The sequence below is a fragment of the Vespa mandarinia genome, chromosome 20, assembly GCF_050613455.1.
Source record: "Vespa mandarinia isolate Hongniang chromosome 20, ASM5061345v1, whole genome shotgun sequence".
Lineage (NCBI taxonomy): Eukaryota > Metazoa > Arthropoda > Insecta > Hymenoptera > Vespidae > Vespa > Vespa mandarinia.
In genome coordinates this window covers 1,162,865-1,181,692 of record NC_140829.1, presented here as the reverse complement: position 1 = coordinate 1,181,692, position 18,828 = coordinate 1,162,865, and the positions used below count along the sequence as shown (strand labels likewise).

Sequence of the window (18,828 nt, the reverse complement as noted above, 5' to 3'; positions counted from 1 at the left end):
AGGGTTACTCTTTATACAGCGAAATGATCAAGACCAGATTAAATTTTTATTGGTTGCTACGACAGTTAAAAATGTATTCTCATTCGATTTTCGTATATAAACCAAAATGAGATGCTATATAAAGAAGTTATTATATTATCATTATTATATACAGTTCTGATATTTTAATTTTATAAAATATATCAAAATAGCAGAGTTTTTTAATACTACATCAATATCCTGATTGTTTGTAAAACCTTTACAAGGTCTACAATTGAAATAGTTAAGTTAATCAGTAAGTTAAGTTAATCAATTAAATTTTGTAGAAGTTGTGCAAGGCCTCTCAATTTCAGTAATCTTATAAATAATAGTTTGATGACCCGCATGTAGTTAACGTTTTACATTAAAGAAATATGGAACAACAAATATTAGAAGACCGTTTGAAAGAAGCAGTCTGTATTGGGGATACGGATGTAGTTCAGGAACTTATCAATTTAGGCGTCAATGTTAACACGCAACGCATTGGTTCCGGATGGTATTAATATTGTTGACATTATACATTAAATAATACAACTTTTTCTTTTATAAATATCAATTATTTTCAATTGTCTTTAGTCACAATATATTATTTCATTTTACTTATAGTTTTTTTTATAATTAATATCCTTTTGAAAGGACACCATTACATTGGGCTTGCAAAAAAGGCTTTTTGGATGTCGTTTCTTTACTTTTGAAGCATGGTGCGGATAAAAAGATAAAGTCAGAAAATGGAGAATCAGTAAAATCGTTATGCTCCAATGAAGAAATTTTACAATTATTAAATTCTGATATTCAATGTAATACAAATGGACCAATGATACATCAATTTATGCCTAAATATAAAAAGAATGTAATTACCAATGTAGATCCTATGCAGCATTTAGGAGTGAATCATACTCGATATGAATTGAAAAATAATAACCATTTGCAAGATGGTAAAAAATTCATATTGCTTAAAAGAATATAAAGATATTTCAGATATATTTCAATAAATATTTGTATTTATTTTTTGTTTATAGAATTAGTAATAAAAGTACGTATTGCAAATGCACCTGATCCTGACTTTGTGGAGGTTGAACTACCTATGAATGATTTAACATACCAGACATTAATACAGATATGTTGTGAAGAATTTGGATTATGTCCATATCAAATTTTGAAGTTACGAAAATTACCAAATACTAAACTGAGAAAAGATAAAGACATAAAACGACTACAACACTTTCAAGAAATTGAAATAATAACAGATCCAGCAAATGTATATAAACATGTACAATATTCTAACAGTGTTCCTAATAACATTTCATCTACACCAGCTAATGGATATCAAAGTATTTCACATAAAGACCAAACTATTTTATATTAATATCATTTTTAATTCATTTATATTAAGGTTTGTGGAAAATCAGAACAAATATTTTCATTTTCGATTATCGTTATTTAATCTCAATAAGAAATAGAATATTATAATAATATTATGAAAAAATATTGATAGATATTTACATGTATTTATATTTAATAATACAATAATTAAAAACTTTGTTTCTAGAATTAATAAATAATATAATAAAAACAAAAACAAAATCATTACTTAGTTTCTTCTATATTTTCTTCATGACTATCTTCAGATTCTCTTGAAAATGTTTGCTTGACTATAACATTACCATCAGGAGTAACTATCACATTAGCATCATCAAATAAAGTAGTAAGTTCTCCTTCTACATTGCAATATGCTTTTGGTCTTTTAGGTTTTACAACAGGAATATGTACAGTATTCTTATTTTCTGAGGATGAAATTTAAATCAATTATAATAAATTTATACTCAATATGAATGTTACAAATTCATAATACTCACTTAATGTCATGTATATAGGAAGACCTGGTCCGGTTGGAGTTTTTAATCGAATAGCACGAATATTTGACCAACCACCAGGATAAACTTTAGTTAAACGGTTACAAACAGTAAAAACATTCTCTAAAATTTGCTTCTTCTTCATAGAGGTATTTGCTACTTGTACTACATGAGTATCAGCAAAAGAATGTAATTGCATAGTAGTTTTTCTCAAGGCATAATCAATTTCACGCTTTAAATCTTCCTTATTCATTTTAATGGAAGTTGGAAGTTTGCGTTTTTTGTAAAATATTTTTCCTAATAAGTGCGACATGTGTCCAGCAATTTTTCCATCCACTAAGAAATAATCATAACTAGCAACGAGTTTTCTTTTCAGTTCATATTGATCATATTCTGTCTTAACTTGATTCATAGGTATTATGTCTTTGATTTTTGTACATCCACATTTGTCAAGTAATTCCTTATAATGATTTATTGTTGGCTCATAATCCTTTCTTCTGCCCCTTTCGAGATCACATACAAAGAGTGCAATATCATCATCTGATGATACAATAGAATATGGTAATAATCTATAACAATATATGGATTATCAAATGTAATTAAAAATTTAATTAGAAATAAAAGAATATATATATACACATTATATATATATATACATACATATATATATATATATATATATATATATATATATATCAAAGTAGCATCATTAGATAAATTATAATCATAAAATTTCATAAGGATCCATTGGTAATTATAAAGTATAATCATTTGCTGGTTTTTAAGTATAAATTAACTATAGAAGCATTATATTTACAATATTAAAAATTTATTAAATGTTTTAATTAATATTAATATAGAACTTACATTCTTACTTGTCTTCTTGATATCTTTGGTATCCTGATACAAGTTACCTGCATAAATATTGGCTGGGATCCTTCAGGGAATAATATATTTTTATTTTTTAACTGCTCTTGCGTTAGATGAAAAATAGCTGAAATGCATTGTAATACATGCTTCCTTGATAAATCTTTGAGATTAACATCATCACCATCTTCTTTTCTTTCAATTTTTGCTATTTTCTTTTGCAACTTTTTTATATGCATGTTTTTTATATTAGTGACATCTTTTATAATAGTCACTTGTTGCTGTTTTGTATAAGTATCAAAATCATGTTTTGATTTCTTCAGTATCTCTACATTAGATAGAGACCATTTTTCTTTATTTGTTTTCTGAACGTTATTTTTTATCTTCATACTTTCTTCCTTATTAATTGGGATATTATTTGTAATATTTTTAATATTTAATACTTGCGTATTATTTTTGACTTCATCATTCGTAACAGCTTTAAGTTTCTTTTTTTCATTTGTTTTTCCTTTTATAATTTTTTCCCCTTTTTCTTCGGATGCTTCAACGATTATGTTGGAAATATTTAAATTTGTTAATCTCTCAATAGATTTTACTTTTTTTTTTCCAACTAAATCACATTTTTTCTTTTTTTTCTTTTCAACAATTTTTGAATTTAATTTTACTTTTATATCTTTTTTAGATATTTTATTTACATCTTCATTTAATATTTTTTTCTTTTTTGTTACATTCTTTAACAGTTTCATTTTTTTTAATAATTAAAATAAATTTTAATTACACGTGCTCTCCTTTTTATCTTTACGCGGCAGAGAATGAAGAAAGAAAGATCGTAGAGAAATCCGATTTGTATATTGACATAAAATATGAAAATAAAGATAGAATACTTCAATCTTATTTGGGTTTAGTAACGCCTTTGTCGGATTATTTTCAAACTTTTTTCATGACGTTTTCATGATTTTTTTCTGTGGAAAAAGTTATTAAATGCATAGAAATGAAATTTAAGCAGAAAATAAATAAAAAGAAGTTTAAGTTAGTAATATCGATATGAGAAAAAGAAAAAAAAAGAATAAAACATAATGAACACGTAGACATTTGATTAATTGAATGTAGGACGTAAGCTATAATAATCTCGTAGATGCGAAATTTTCTATTGCTAAACTTACATCTTACGTTGAAAAATATAGGGAAAAGAGAATAATCGACTCTGATTGGTAGATTTCTTTATCCTTACGTCGATACATGTGTGAACACCTTTAAGAACTCAGTTTTATTCTAATATTTAGAAAGTGACACTGATGTTGTTTTGTTAAACTTTTGTGTTAATGTGATGTGATTCTAATGTCACTATAAACTTTAGTGTTTCGACATTGGCACTCCTGGATTAGTGAATACATGATTGAACAAAAAAGAAAATATTTTTTACAGAAAATATTTTAGCAGTTATGCCAATATCGAAAAGTCAAAAAGTAATAACAATTTTGAAAGCTACACCAATCCACAGTGTATTAATCTAAGTTAAATTGTCAATTGTGGTCATAGAAAAATTAATATTAAAATCGATTATTTTTCTTGAAGTTAGAAACAGCCAATAGTTATATAATATATGTTTTATTAATGTATGTCTTAAATTATATATAACATAATTAATAAATATTAATAATTAAAGTTATTAATTAAGTGTAAAATCTATACAAAAATTTATGCAAAAGATAATAATATTATCTTACTTTCATTGTATCTCTTTGGAAAATGAAAAGAAAATTATATATGTAAAATTTTTGTTACACATATATGTACAATTATACGATAATAAAAATCCCGTTATTAAATAAAATAGATGAAATCAATAGCGAGTAAAGTAACACTTGGTTAACCAACACAATCGAGACCACTTTCATAACGAGCGGTTCTTTTTTATCGTAAAATGATCTCATTTCTTTCTTCTTTCTATTGTTTTCTTATTTTATTTTTCAGTTTTTACATCAATAGAAACTCATTATATGTCGAGCGTTTGAAAGTGATAGAACATAAATGTGATGTCGCGTTTCTTTCGATTCTATAATGTATTATAGTAATATTCTATGAGAGTGCATGATTTTAACAATTCGCTGATACGGTTCACTTAACTTAATTCTTGAAGAATTTACTGTACATAATGTTGATATTTAGAAACTACCGGCGCGTTTTTATATATTTGTGTGCTATTTCTTTATTCATTTACAGTAGTAATGTTATTATTAATAAATGTATCAATAAAAGTTCTGTTAAAGAAATATCATCTTTAAATACCAAAGAACGAAATTTATTGTTTCCAAAAGAATTAACAATGAAATTTAAGAAACAAAATATTTCGGACAAGGAGGTATTGCGTTGTAAGCTAATCGTCAAATTTTACCAATAAATGTATTGTTATAGTATATAATTTCTTCATCTTTTCAAGTTAAAAAATTTGTCTATACTCGGAAAATGGCTTCTATCGTCCGAAAAATCTTTACCGCTCATAATCAAGAAAAAAAGGAAACCTTATATAATTTTAATTTGGAGACACGGACCATTCTTGGAAAGAAGACATATTAGACGTTTTACTAATACTAAGTCAGCTTTGTGTTTATATAATTACGTGTACACAATTCCACCATATTACCTACATTTCTCTTTTTCAATTATTTCAGATATTCACCATGGGAAAATTGTTCGGTCACTGATTGTTTATTGAGTTACGATTCGCAAGACTTGAATAAAGCAGATGCACTTTTATTTCATCTTCATCTTACGAGAAGTGTAAAAGATTTACCTGTTAGAACTCGTTGGGATCAAAGGTGGATCTTTTTAACAGACGAATCGCCAATGCACACATTTTTATATAAAAATCAAAAGTTATCAGATTACAATGGCTTATTTAATTGGTCAATGTCATACCGCATGGATAGTGACATACCTGTACCTTATGGTAGAACTATTCCAATATCGTCAACGAAAAATTTGTTCAATAATTTAACATATTTACGTAATAGTTTTATAAAATCGAAAACTAAATTAGTTGCTATAATGGCCAGCAATTGTTCTAGCAAAAACCAAAGATGGGAATACATACGCTTTCTAAAACTTTTATTGGCTGAAGATTTCGATATTTATGGACGATGTAGGGGAGGTAATATGACAGCTTGTCCTGGTCACTTTGATAACGATTGTCCCGCTTTAAATGTTTATAAATTTTATCTTGCATTTGAAAATTCAAATTGTAAAGAATATTTAACTGAAAAAGTTTTTTGGAATGGATATAAAAAATTTGCCGTTCCAATAATCATGGGTCCTTCGAGAAATGATTGCGATCGACTTTTACCATTAGGATCATATTTACACGTTGATGATTTTGCTAATCCAATCGAATTAGCGTATTATCTAAAATATTTACATCGCAATATTGATAATTATCTTAAATTTCATGAATGGCGTCGATATTACGAGATTTTGAACGAACACGGTTATTTTGGTAGCGTATCTCGTCACTATTGTCGCATTTGCGAGGCTTTGCATTATAATTCTCGAGCGAACAAAGTTTATGAAGATCTCGATAATTTTTGGGGCAAGAAAAAATTCTGTTCATAGATGGAATTAAAATATTTTTTAAAATATGCGAAAGTTTGTAATAAAAATATATATTATTAACCTCTTAGCTGTAAATAACGAGTATACTTGTTATGTAATAAAAGTAATTGTCATTTGTTATTTAAATATTTAAAAATGTTTTCAAATAAAAATAAAATGAAAAAAAATTACACAACTCAATTGAAAAAAAGAAAACTGCACATAGAGTAATCCATAAAATATTTACAAATTTCTGACTATATTATTTTTTTACTTATTTCTTTAATTTTTTATCCATTATTTCAAGATATTTGTTAATTTCTTCAAGAATGTCTTGAAGAAATTAAACTTTTTCCAATACAAATGTTTTTTTATTGTTAGAGGACATAAGTATTATGAATCTTCTTCTACAAAAACCGTCTTCTACAAAAAGCTTGAGTTTTTTTTTTCTAACAGTCATTATCAATTATGTTTTTTTTTATTATGTACGTAACTTATCAGGTAACCAATAATGTATTGATGTCACGATACTGTTTTTTAAGAAAATTTTTTTATTGTCGAGAAACGATCAAAAAGAATCGATTAATTTCTTTCTTGTTTTTTTTTTTTTTTTTAAAGAAAATGATAAATCTTTAACAAATGTGTATTGATTTTTTTTTAATAAAAAATATATCGTTAATCATGTATGTACTTATTAGTACTTAAACATCAAATACGTGCGTACATGTGTAGATATAGTGTGAGAAAAATTATCATATAGTATACATTCTATCATCATATACTCTAATAATTTTTTATAGATAATATATATTAAATCATAATTTTCTGAAATATACTTTCTCATCACGATGGTTATAAAAATATACGTAGAAATTCTATCGACTTTATAATATAAATTTTATGATAACCTCAATTTAATTTTCATCTATGATTGTGTACTTACAAAGCTGATAATTTTTTTAATTCTAATGTGTATTACTCTTCTTATCAACATAGTCAATATTAAATAAACATCTGATTGTGTGGCATATGAAGAAAACAGTTAAGTTCACAATCATTTAAGTGTATAATATGTAGTAATTATTCCAATGTATAATATTTTAACTCAGAAACTGTTTCGCGTTACCAAGGCATCGATAAAACGAGACTTCTTATGGTATCAAACGATTATATCTCGATACATTTTATACTCTTATTGGAGTAAATGTAATACAAAATATATTGCAAATATGTCTATAAAATGCTTTCAAGGGCACAAAGACATCTATAACGGTGTAACTATACATTCCATTGAAGAACCTTGTCCCATCACAGTGTTTTCCCAATGTTTACAAGGTACAGAACTGCCCTATTTTCTATAGTTTTACTTTTAAAAATCACAACTATTTGATATTTATTTATGATGTTATAGATCAAGTAAATTACACATTACAAATAATATATTATTAAACAGACTCATATTATATTTGCACACACATGAAGGTCTAGCAATCAAAATCTATATTCTAAATTTATATTTTTTCAACTTCACGACAATATTTGTTTTTCAATAAAAGATTTTTTATAGCTTCCTTAAATATCTGGTCAGAACAAAAGAAACGGACAATATGGTTTCATGTGCACTTGTCGCACTCCGAATGGATACCAATTTTAGTACAAAAAGGTTTCAAATTTCATCATGCACGAGAAGAATATGTTATGTTATATAACTGGTTGAACAAAGAAACAGTTTGTAATATTCCACCTTATGCTCATACAAATTTAGGTGTAGGAGCATTTGTTTATAATGAAAAAACTTCAGAAATTTTAGTTGTGAAGGAAAAAAATTACATAGGAAATCAGTTTTGGAAACTACCAGGTGGTTATGTCGAGCCAGGTAATATCTCCAAATAAAATAAATTTGATCAATGAACAATTTTAACATCTTTATTTTCTAGGAGAAAATATAGATGAAGCTGCACAAAGGGAAGTGTTAGAAGAAACAGGTGTTCAAACAATGTTCAAATGTCTTGTAACTTTTAGACATGCACATAATGCTGCTTTCAATTGTTCTGATATATATATGGTAGCTTACTTAACGCCTAATACTTTTGACATTATAAAGTGTCAAGTAGAGATTACTGAATGTCGATGGATAAAGGTAGAAACTATAATTAATGAATATATGTTTATAAATTTTACTTTCTAATTAATAAATTTGTTTTCATAGATTGATGAGTTTTTACAACATCCAGAAGTACATGAAACTAATCGTATATTTGCTAAAAAAATGATTGAATTTTTGAAGAATCCCATAGGGATTACTGCAGAACATGGAACGCATCCAATTACTAAAAAACCTATTTGTATATATAGCATATTAATGAATAAAAACATATGTGAATGTAAAAAATAAATTAATTATATAATATCATGACAGAATAAGTAATAAATATTTTTAAATTATAAATTCTAGAACAATTTAATATATATATATACAAAACATTAAAAGATATGAATTATCTTCTCTATTTCTTTTAGTTTTTTTTTTTATTTTGGAATTTTTTTTCAGATAAGAAAGTAATATTAACAGTAAGTAATACTAAGAAAGCAAACAGTTTTATGTATACTTATAAGTTTTAGTAAATTCAAAAATTTTGAAGATATAGTCATAATGCATTTGTGCAGTTAGTAGGAATAACTTACTACACATAGCACTATATAAATTTTGTCCAAATTTTTTGTTTTTTCTTAAACACGTATATACATTACAATATTTTTTTTTAATGAAAAAATGCAGCACATGTTGGTTATATGATGTAAGAATCTTATTATTGTGAAATTTTTCATCGTTACAATTTACGTCTTACGTTGCAAAATGTAGAAAAAAAGGGAATAATTAACTTTGATTGGTGGATTTCCTTATGGTTTTACCTTACATCGAGACGTGATGAGAGATAAACGAAAGCAATAGTAAGAATAAATGCAGAAAAGAAAGAAAAACCATACGAATATAGGATAAATAAAGATATAATGAAGACTGGATATTTTATATATGGCAAAATAACATAGGAATAGCAAAGGTAGAAAGTAAGGTTATGTAAATTTAAAAAGATGATAAAATAGAGTCCGATGAGACGTATTTCTTGTTAATAGCCACAAAATTTAGAATTTATTAAACGGAATGATCTTAGACTCAAAAGAATACAGCTCATAGAATCTTTTTCTACTTTCTTTCTTATTATATCAGTATTTCTATATTAGGATAACGATCAGAAAAAGATTATGTGCCGTAAGTTTCTTTTCACAAGAAGAAAGTGTACGTTTTACATATCCTGTATCCACTCCTAACAAAAAAGATAGCACACGCTTGCTATCTTTAATTTCTCATATTATATATTCTTATATTATTAACCCTATCGCTGCGAACAGCGCCTTTAGGCGCTCAACTATAGACCCTTTTGCTGAACGAACAGCACCTTTAGGCGCTCAACTATAGACGCTTCTCCTGAGCAAACAGCGTCTATAGGCGCCGTGCATTTGTTTTGCATTTTTGGCTATTAATCACTGCAAAATAATGACCATTAATTCGTTTATTTTCGATGCGTTAGCTGTATACGCTTCTCGTGCAGAGATTTTTTCGTATAATCAAATAAGAGAGAGACAGTTTTTTTTTTTTACTATTGATAGTTCCAGTAAACAAAAAGCAACATTTTTACAGAATCTACATGGGATTTTGTTATCCCTTTTCTACATTCATTTGCACCTTTCCAATTTTGTTTGCGCTGAATATTGTTTATACATCTTTTATATTAGTTGAATCTTTTGTTTTTTCAGCGATTTTTCTTGGAGTTCTCTTAAAACTAGAAGCAAATGCATTGGATAGTTTGTTTATTGTGTTTTGTTGTTACAGGGTTTTCCAATTGTTTTTTTTTTTTCATAAATTTTAGGAATTTTTAGAAAATTATATATCACATTAAGGCTCCTATTAAATAATTTTGCAATTTCTGTGATTGTATTATTTCCTGACTGGAACAATAAAATCTGATTAATTTTACTTTTATTTAATTGCTTTCCTATACTCATTTTTTCTAGAATTATTTAATAATATAAAATTTTTATCATTCAGCCAGTTGGCATTGATTTTGCCATTTGTTTAGGATCCCGAAGCTGCTGGAACGTTACTTGATCCTCGGGATTTCCGATAGAAATGATAGAAAACTGGGATTGTAAAATCGACAAGTAACTATATTGCTTCATAATGCCAACAATTCGGTGTATTACTATTTCATAGAATATCATACATCCTCATATCATAAAGGAGCCATCACTTCAAATTATTTTGACGTGGTATCGTTTACGGCTTTTACCTTTCCTCTTCCAATACCATGTTTTGCCATCTGATATTCGATTAATTTTTGTTTCATTGTACCATATTACACTTTTCCTTGTTCAATAGTCCAGTCCTTGTACTTCTTTGAAATTGCTTTTACATTTTTCCTACATAGTATATGTTTTGATTCCTTTTCATCATATATATTATAATTCTGGTCCTTTAATTCTCTCATCGTTGTTCATTTACTCTAATCGTTATGCATTATAATGTCACAGGTAAAAAAATCTAAAATAGACATGTACCGGTCAAATAGAAAAATATTAGAAACATCAATCTTTTTGCAAATTATGCCTCGTAGATGTTTTTTGTCTATAACGCATTTTCTTCATTTTGTGGATAATGAAATGATTTCTAAAGAAGACAGAATACGAAAGATTCGATTCGTGATTATTGAATCCATTATTTTTATCAGTTGATTACTTGAATACCAGATTCCAACAAATATACATTCCGGAAGAAAATATCGTCATAGATGAATTCTTAATGAAATTCAGAGGGCGGTTGAATTACTTACAATTTATAGCATCAAAACGAGCGAGATTTGGAATTAAATTTTATAAATTGTGAATTCAAATTTGGGTATTGTTCTCGATTCAAAATTTACACAGGACAAGATAAAATCGAAGGAAGTGACATACCTGTATCGTAAAATATAGTTATGAAACTAGCCGAACCCATTTTAGGGAGAGGATATACGTTGTTTTTAGACAATTTGTATTCGTCATCAAAATTATTCCAAATTTTGAATGAAAATAATACAAATGCTGTTGGAACAATCTAGGAAAAGTCGAAAAAATATGCCGAAGAAGCTGATGAAAATATGCCGAATCGTACAAATTAAAAAAGGGAGAAGTAAAGACATTATTTTGTAGAGGTATTCTGGCCTTATGCTGACTTGATAAAAAAGATGTATATATAATAAGCACTAAACATTCAAAAGCAGAAATGGTTGACACGGGAAAAATAAGAAGAAAGAAAGAAGGCGAGGAAGAAAATGTTTTAAAACCCAGCTGTGTAGTCAAGTATAATCATGAAATGGTTGGTATTGACAGGCAAGATCAATTTTTTGGATGTTTCCCATTTATGCGAAAGGGTGTCAAAGGATATAAAAAAATATTCTTTTATATGCTTGATATAGCTATCTATAATGCTTATGTTCTCTATTCTAAGCTACCTAATTTAACAAAGTAATCGATTGTAAATTGTTTCTATGTAATTTGTTTCTTCCTGATTATCCGATACGTGGCAGATCGTCGTAAAATGACTGCCCAACTCGACTGCAGGCAAAACATTGGGCACATTTTCCTGAACATATATCTTCGACTAATAATAAAAAACGTCCTACAAAGAGATACCATGTCTGTGTAAAAAATAATATAAGAAGTGAAACAACTTGACAGCGTAAAAAATGTTTAGTTCCTCTACATATTCCAAAATGTTTTGAAATCTTTCATACTTTGCAGAACTACTAATTTGTTATTTTATAGTGTAACTTAATTATTGTTCATTCAACCTGATTACGTTTTATATTAACAATGTAAATCTCAAAATAAAAAGTTCTGTTTTTAAGCTTGCACATAACTGTTCAGTTAGACTGTTAAATTTGTATGTCAAGGAGTTAAATGGATTCTTCCTATTGTAGCCTTCCCTTTTTAAAATTTTCATACATGTTTTGGCCGATATTTCTTTATTAAAGTATTTAAAAACAAATGTAGCCAATTTTAAACTACTTATTGTTGGATTCTTATTTATTTATCTAATAATTTTTAATATTTTCCTATCAATTCATTATTGCGGCGATGTTATCTACGTAATCGACTAAATAGATATCCTCTGGCATGTCTATGCACAGGTCTCCATCCGTACAGCATTTTGCACTGGGTTAGGATCAGAATAGATTCCTGAGCAGATCCTTCCATGATCTTCTTTTTGCAGGGTTCTTCAGTGTTCTCGTAAAAGAGCAATCTCAAGTAACTCTGCACCATCTGGAGAAGGTCCGGAATCTGAAAAAAGTTTTTCAGGTTATTCAGCATGTCGACTATATATTTGTAATACTTGTTGATAGGATTTGATCTTTCAATTTCTATGAAGAATATATCTTCGAACAAATATTTAATGAGTTCTTTGCCCAATTTCCCAGATGATGAATAGTTCAAATAAATGCTGTTTTTCTTTATAATTGTTTCTTTTGTTCATAGGTATTGTTTAAAATATAAGTATAAAATTTTCCATATTTTTTGTTATATTTATTAAGTTCAAACATTTATATTCACTAATATGATTTTAACTTAAGATATGATTTACATTTTAATGTTTTGAATAAAATAATTAATGTTCGAAAATAACTTTTTTGTAGTATTCAAGGAGTTACGCCTTGCGTATTCAATCGAGAGTTTACATTAGCAAAAAAAATATTTCGTTTTCAGCGATCGAAACTGTCAGGCATGCGCCATCCACACAGATTGCTTGCGCCGGGAGTATTCAGCACTCAAAAAGTTAAACCCAGGAACTTTTTCATTTCTCTTAATGTCACATCAACCCATTTCTCTGATTTATATTCTTTATATTTGTTTAAAACTTCAGTGTGATTTCTATTAATTTTTGTTACTAATAATTCAAAGAAATCATCGCTAAAGAACAATCGCATTATTTCCAATACATTTTCCCAATCATGCTGTATTATGTTTACGCTTGGAGTTCGCTTATGTGTTTTTAGCACAAGTTCTATTTCACTTTCTGATCAATCATCGACACAATTAACAATAATATCTTTATCCATGTCATAGTTGGAAGTAACTACATTATTCTCTCATTCGCTCAAAAGTATTCGACGATTACTTTGATTTACGAGAATGATGATACTATCATTTTCGCTAAACTCATTATCATGTATGTGAACATTATAGCCTCTAAAACAGTCTGACTCTGTATCCATGAACAAGTCATTCAAGCTTTCATTGTTACATTCGGACATTTTTAACGGTATTTTGCATACTTTATAAAACTTAAATTACATATTTGTTTTATTTTATGTTAAAGAATATGAGGAAATATAGAATATGCTATCATTTTGTTCCTTAATGTATCTGTGAGAATCTAATGATAACACACGTGTGCTATCTTTTTGTATTTTAAAAAGACAGTTTACATATTTATAAATTATCATTAACAATATGTACAACCGCCTTTGTTTTCTCAGTTCAATCATCCGTTTTGGTAATGATTTAAATTGTCGGATTATATTTTGAGACGAATTGTCCCATTTCACTCTAAGAAATCTTTCTAATTTATATATTATTGAATATTATTATATACTATTGAATTTATATATTATTGAATATTATTTATATACTATTGAATATTATTAAATTATTTTCCATTTTTATATACTGCCTGTGCAAGTTCTATCCAACAATTTTCATTAATATTTGAATCCAAGAGCATGCCAGCCATAGTAAAATGGATATGCTTTCCCGTATAAAATATGTTTCAATAATTTTTGCACGGTAAATTGCGGCATTATCTTGTTGAAAGATAAAACCATTTTTTGTTCGTTTCTTGCGCTTGTTGATTTGTTCTCGTATTAAATTTAAGTATCTTTGGCTGTTCATTTTTCTCTAAATGAACTCTAAATTTGTTTTATTAGTATAACCAATTCTTGTCCAAACTATTAGACCATTTCCATTCATTTGTCATCTAGTTTTTATCATCTATTTTATCATTCAGTTTTTATGTCTAGTTTTCTCCTTTCTTAAATCACAATACATAACGATGTATTGGTCCAGTTCTATTTATATTCATGCATCCTCAAACCAGCGCTGAACCATCTTCTCCTTTAATTTTTTTTTATATTTTATCTAATATTTATTATATATTTCGTCTGCACGGAAGCTGACAATTTGCCATCTGAACCGAATCGTTTGAACTTACTTTTGTCCATAAATACAATTTGATATGGGTTTTTGTAAACTTCTATTTCTCACTATGATTTTTTTTTTTAAATCAAAGATTTTTTCCGATTTCTTGACAGAAATGCTCGTAATTTCTCTAATAACCATTTATGCAAGACTTTATCGAAAGTTTTTTCCACGTTAAGGAATAATACAGTGCAAGAGCTGCCTTCTTCAATGGATCTAATTATTTTGTTTATCATTCTATGTATCTGTCTCATTGTGTTGTGATTTTTTCTAAATCCGAATTTTTTCTAAATTCGAAATAAGTTGGTAATTTTCTTCATTAGGAAGTATAGTTTTAATGTATAGTTTTTTATTTATTTATTTGGAAATAACTGGAAGAAGAATTATCGGCCTATATGATGACGGTGATTAGGAATTTTTACCTGGCTTTTGTAGCAGGATTATTTCAGCACATTTCCAGATCTGTGGGAAATGATTAATTCGGAAGATAGCGTTAGTTAAAATGATTATAAATTTGATTCTCTTGGTCGATGTTTTTTTTAGTATTTTCATTGTTATGAGACCGCATCCAGGAAGTTTATTAATTTTCAGGTTTTTGATTATAGATGTAACTTCACTCATTTTAATTGTTTTATGGGTCAGCTGTTTTTTATTACCGTTGTAAGATGAAGTATAATATGTGATTCATTTATAAATATTTTTTGCAATTAATCTGCCATGATTTCTGCTCGGTCTTTTATTGAAAGATCCAGTTCTAGTCTTGTCTTTGTATAGGTGGAATGGTAATATGCGGCCTTTTGATGTTTTTTGTTGAACATTTCCATAGTAAATAATTTGTGAAAGCGAATTTGAAGATGACGGTAATAATGACGAAAATAATACACAAGAAGAAGTACGTGATTTAAATTGGCATATATCTTCGTGTAATCAACCAAAGATTATATTTTCTAATTCATCGGGGATCAATACACATCATTCTGAAATTTTTGAATTTATTGAACCGTATAGTTTTTATTGTCTTTTTGTTTCGAATGAAATATTTGAAATAATTGCAAACCAAACAAAGAAATATGCTGCGAAAATAGTATCAGAACAGCGATCATGTTATCTTGATAGATGGATTGAAACAAATCCGAATGAAATAAAAAGATTTTTTGACTTAATTATATGGATGGGATTAGTACGATTATCCAAAATTCACCTGTATTGGAGTAGAAATGAAGAATATCACCAGACATTCCCAAATACAGTGATGCCGAGAAATCGATTTGAATTACTTTTACGGTTCATTCATTTTAGTAACAATGAAGAAAACGATCCTAGTAATAGATTATTCAAAATTATTCACATTATCGACATATTAAACAGAAGTTTTAAAGAATACTATAATCCAGATGAAATATTATGCGTAGACGAATCATTGGTCCCTTTCCAAGGCCGCATAATATTTCGACAATATTTGAAACTGAACGGCATCGATATGGAATTAAAGTTTTTAAATTATGCTGTGGCGCAGGATATACTTATTCTTTTCAAGTATACTCGGGAAAAGAAAAAAATAGAGATAAAACAGCAGGAACCGTATCGTTCGAGATTGTAATGTCTTTTTGCAAAGATATATTGGGTAAAGAGCATACTGTCTGCACAGACAACTGGTATACCAGTGTTGATCTGGCAGAAAAGTTAATAGCAAAGAATACACATTTAATGGGTACATTACGGAAAAATCGACGTGGAAATTCAGTAGAAGTAGTATCCAAAAAATTAAAACGTGGGGAACTCATTGCTCGCGAAAATAAATCCGAAATAACAATTTTAAAATGGAAAGATAAAAGAGACGTATTGATGCTTCCAACGAAACATTCGGCAGAAATGACTACTGTACATAAGAAATTTTATTCGTGTGAAAACCCAAAAATGATTGTGGAATATAATCTAGGAAAATCATCAGTCGATTTATCAGAAATGATAACTTATAATTCACCACTACGCAAAACTTTAAAGTGGTATAGAAAATTAGCAATAAAACTGTTATTGAATACATGTATGGTAAATTCAATGATATTATTCAAAAAAGTAACAAAAAGAGATATTCAAATTTCCGACTTCAGAATGAAAGTTGCATTGTATTTAACAAAATGTGATAATGATGCTGAAGTTTCCATTTCTCCACGTGAAAGCTTGCTGAGAAAACCACGACATAAATTAAAAGCAATGTCGGGAAAAGCTCGAACGGTGCGAAGATTTTGCAAAATTTGTTACCAAAAAAATTCAAAGAAGCTCGGAAGAATAATTGCAAAAAACTGTAGCAAAAAAGTCGTGACATATTGTAAAGACTGTGCTGGTTCATCCTTTCTTTGTTTAGAATGTTTCAATACGACACATCGTAACGTGCGCGCATAATAAAACTATATTACATGTATAAATAAAAATATTTTCAGATGTTTTATACTGCATTTATTTCTTCACACCACTACATCAACGATGATAATAATAAAAAATTATAAGTATTGTCATTTGTCTAAATTTTTTATTTTTTTTTTAATCTGGGCACGCCGGTCACCAGTGGCCCTCATGGCGTCACAGCCAAGTTAAGTGCCGGTCACCGGTGACCCTCGTGGCATTCAACCTGTTAATGCATTACATATAGCTAATATGTTGTATATATCTTCGTTATTACCAGCTTGCTCAATTTATACTAGAAACATTGATAACGGATGTGCTGATTTTAGCAAAATTGATTATGTTTCTAAATGACCTTTTTCCTGCAAGTCAGTTTTAATGTACTCAATATTTAATTTAGGATACAATCCTTTTATTACCACTGAATTTCTTTTCCGTTTTTGGTTGAAAAGTATAGTAGTCTGCATCATTACTTTTAAAAGTTTTAATTATTGTTCTGTAAGCATCAGTGGAGCATACTTGTAATTTAACTTGTTTATCTCTCAACTGCTTAAGATTTAAAACTAACTACCGGTCAAATTGACTGTTTACAAACTTTTGTACAATTTTCACATATAGTACTGGACAAAATAAAGTATACACCTCAAACATTTCCCTATTTATGTAGATAACTCGCTAAACCTAACAGATAAAGTAATGATGTATTTAGATAAAAAGAAGGTTTTTTAGTTTACTAATAAGTTTCGACTCAAAAAATTCCAGAAACATTCAAAATCCTTTAATATTTTAGTTCATTATATTTATTATCATATTTATTTTGAACATAACAAAGTATGCAGGTGGAAAAAAAGCAATAAATCAAAGATAAAGTTTAAAACAAAGTATTTGTTATCTAGTTTTGTACTTGCGGTATAGGACATCCCAGACCAAATTTGAACTCAATTTAAAACAAGTAAATGTTTGCAAATAGGACATGTGCCACCATTTATCCGTAGTTGAGATATGTATCTTTATATGTCAACTGTCAGAATAGTCCGCGTTATGTCAGTTGTTAAGTTGTGTTCATGTAAAGTTGAAGTTTGTAAAATTTGGGGGTATAGGGCACAGTAAATTGTTTTTCCATTAATTTTTGATTTTCTATTATTGAAAATTTTTAGTTAGAGTTTCTTTTACCGACCCTTAACTATCAGATTTCGAATTTGCTTAGTTATCATGATCATTGATGAAGGACAATATTATACTTTTCTTAGTTCGATACTATACGTCGTGGGTTTTCGAAAACGGGTGCCTGTCTTTTAAGACGTTCAATGAATTCGCTCGCCGAGATAGTTCTCATTGAGTATAGTCACGTGAATTTTGAAAAGCCATCTACTATTATAAAAATATAGTAGTAAACTCTAAAAGTATAGTAGTAAACTCCTTCTTGTTGACGGGAGTAGTCCGAGGTGATCAACATAAGTACTTAACATATGTAGGATATTTTTTGTAACCTTACATAAAAGATACAGATACGAAATTAGAATCACTTACTCTTATGGTTAATAAGGATTCTATTAATTAATATATTATAATGGTACAACTCTTTTCTCTTTACTTTGTACTCTTAGATCTAACTTAAGATCACAGTTGTTTTTATTCATTACTTGGTCTACTCAAGGCCTCCATTCGTTTTATTTTACGTTGTTCTATTTGTTACTTATCTCATTAACGTTGGATTTCCATTCCCAATATCTCAGATCTTTCTCTTTCCCTTATAAACAAACGCATCTCAGAAAGAACAGATTATATTTTCGTTTGACTATCGATC

General features: G+C 28.1%; 4 protein-coding genes and 1 long non-coding RNA gene across 19 annotated transcripts in view; 3 read left to right on the top strand and 2 right to left on the bottom strand.

The window, feature by feature from the left end:
• Window positions 1-37: 37 nt before the first annotated feature.
• On the top strand, window positions 38-1,504 carry LOC118447333 (ankyrin repeat domain-containing protein 40). Of its 5 annotated transcripts, none has more exons than XM_085663125.1 (4): window positions 38-261; window positions 389-514; window positions 655-953; window positions 1,038-1,504. In XM_085663125.1, exons 2-4 carry the CDS (start codon window positions 393-395, stop codon window positions 1,382-1,384), a joined length of 768 nt encoding a protein of 255 aa, XP_085519251.1. In that variant the 5' UTR covers window positions 38-261; window positions 389-392; the 3' UTR covers window positions 1,385-1,504. The 5 variants fall into 5 exon arrangements, with proteins under 5 accessions (XP_085519251.1, XP_085519250.1, XP_085519249.1 ...); XM_085663124.1 differs by having other exon boundaries at window positions 38-274; window positions 1,038-1,503; XM_085663123.1 differs by having other exon boundaries at window positions 38-274; window positions 370-514; window positions 1,038-1,503.
• An 8-nt stretch (window positions 1,505-1,512) lies between these two features.
• Window positions 1,513-3,573, bottom strand: LOC118447331 (uncharacterized). The gene is made up of 3 exons (XM_035879157.2): window positions 2,739-3,573; window positions 1,875-2,440; window positions 1,513-1,802 (listed from the first exon to the last, which is right to left on the bottom strand). The coding sequence occupies exons 1-3, from the start codon at window positions 3,482-3,484 to the stop codon at window positions 1,606-1,608; spliced, it is 1,509 nt and encodes a 502-aa protein (XP_035735050.2). The 5' UTR covers window positions 3,485-3,573; the 3' UTR covers window positions 1,513-1,605.
• Window positions 3,574-4,594: 1,021 nt separating this feature from the next.
• Window positions 4,595-6,423, top strand: LOC118447330 (inactive fucosyltransferase B). The gene is made up of 3 exons (XM_035879155.2): window positions 4,595-5,100; window positions 5,179-5,333; window positions 5,411-6,423. The coding sequence occupies exons 1-3, from the start codon at window positions 4,894-4,896 to the stop codon at window positions 6,345-6,347; spliced, it is 1,299 nt and encodes a 432-aa protein (XP_035735048.2). The 5' UTR covers window positions 4,595-4,893; the 3' UTR covers window positions 6,348-6,423.
• Window positions 5,781-8,836, top strand: LOC118447284 (uncharacterized). 4 transcript variants are annotated; one of them, XM_085663121.1, is made up of 5 exons: window positions 5,781-5,889; window positions 7,436-7,661; window positions 7,894-8,202; window positions 8,264-8,466; window positions 8,536-8,836. In XM_085663121.1, exons 1-5 carry the CDS (start codon window positions 5,872-5,874, stop codon window positions 8,719-8,721), a joined length of 942 nt encoding a protein of 313 aa, XP_085519247.1. In that variant the 5' UTR covers window positions 5,781-5,871; the 3' UTR covers window positions 8,722-8,836. The 4 variants fall into 4 exon arrangements, with proteins under 4 accessions (XP_085519247.1, XP_035734950.2, XP_035734949.2 ...); XM_035879057.2 differs by lacking the exon at window positions 5,781-5,889 and adding an exon at window positions 7,032-7,367 and having other exon boundaries at window positions 7,457-7,661; XM_035879056.2 differs by lacking the exon at window positions 5,781-5,889 and adding an exon at window positions 7,032-7,367.
• Window positions 8,837-9,109: 273 nt separating this feature from the next.
• Window positions 9,110-18,828, bottom strand: part of LOC118447323 (uncharacterized) — a 41,357-nt gene continuing 31,638 nt past the window's right edge. For 7 of the 8 annotated variants that reach the window (XR_014983348.1, XR_014983345.1, XR_014983347.1 and 4 more), the window contains one exon: window positions 9,110-12,704. This is a non-coding gene — a long non-coding RNA (uncharacterized LOC118447323). The remainder of the gene's footprint in view (window positions 12,705-18,828) is intronic. The other variant, XR_014983342.1, reaches the window with a different exon arrangement.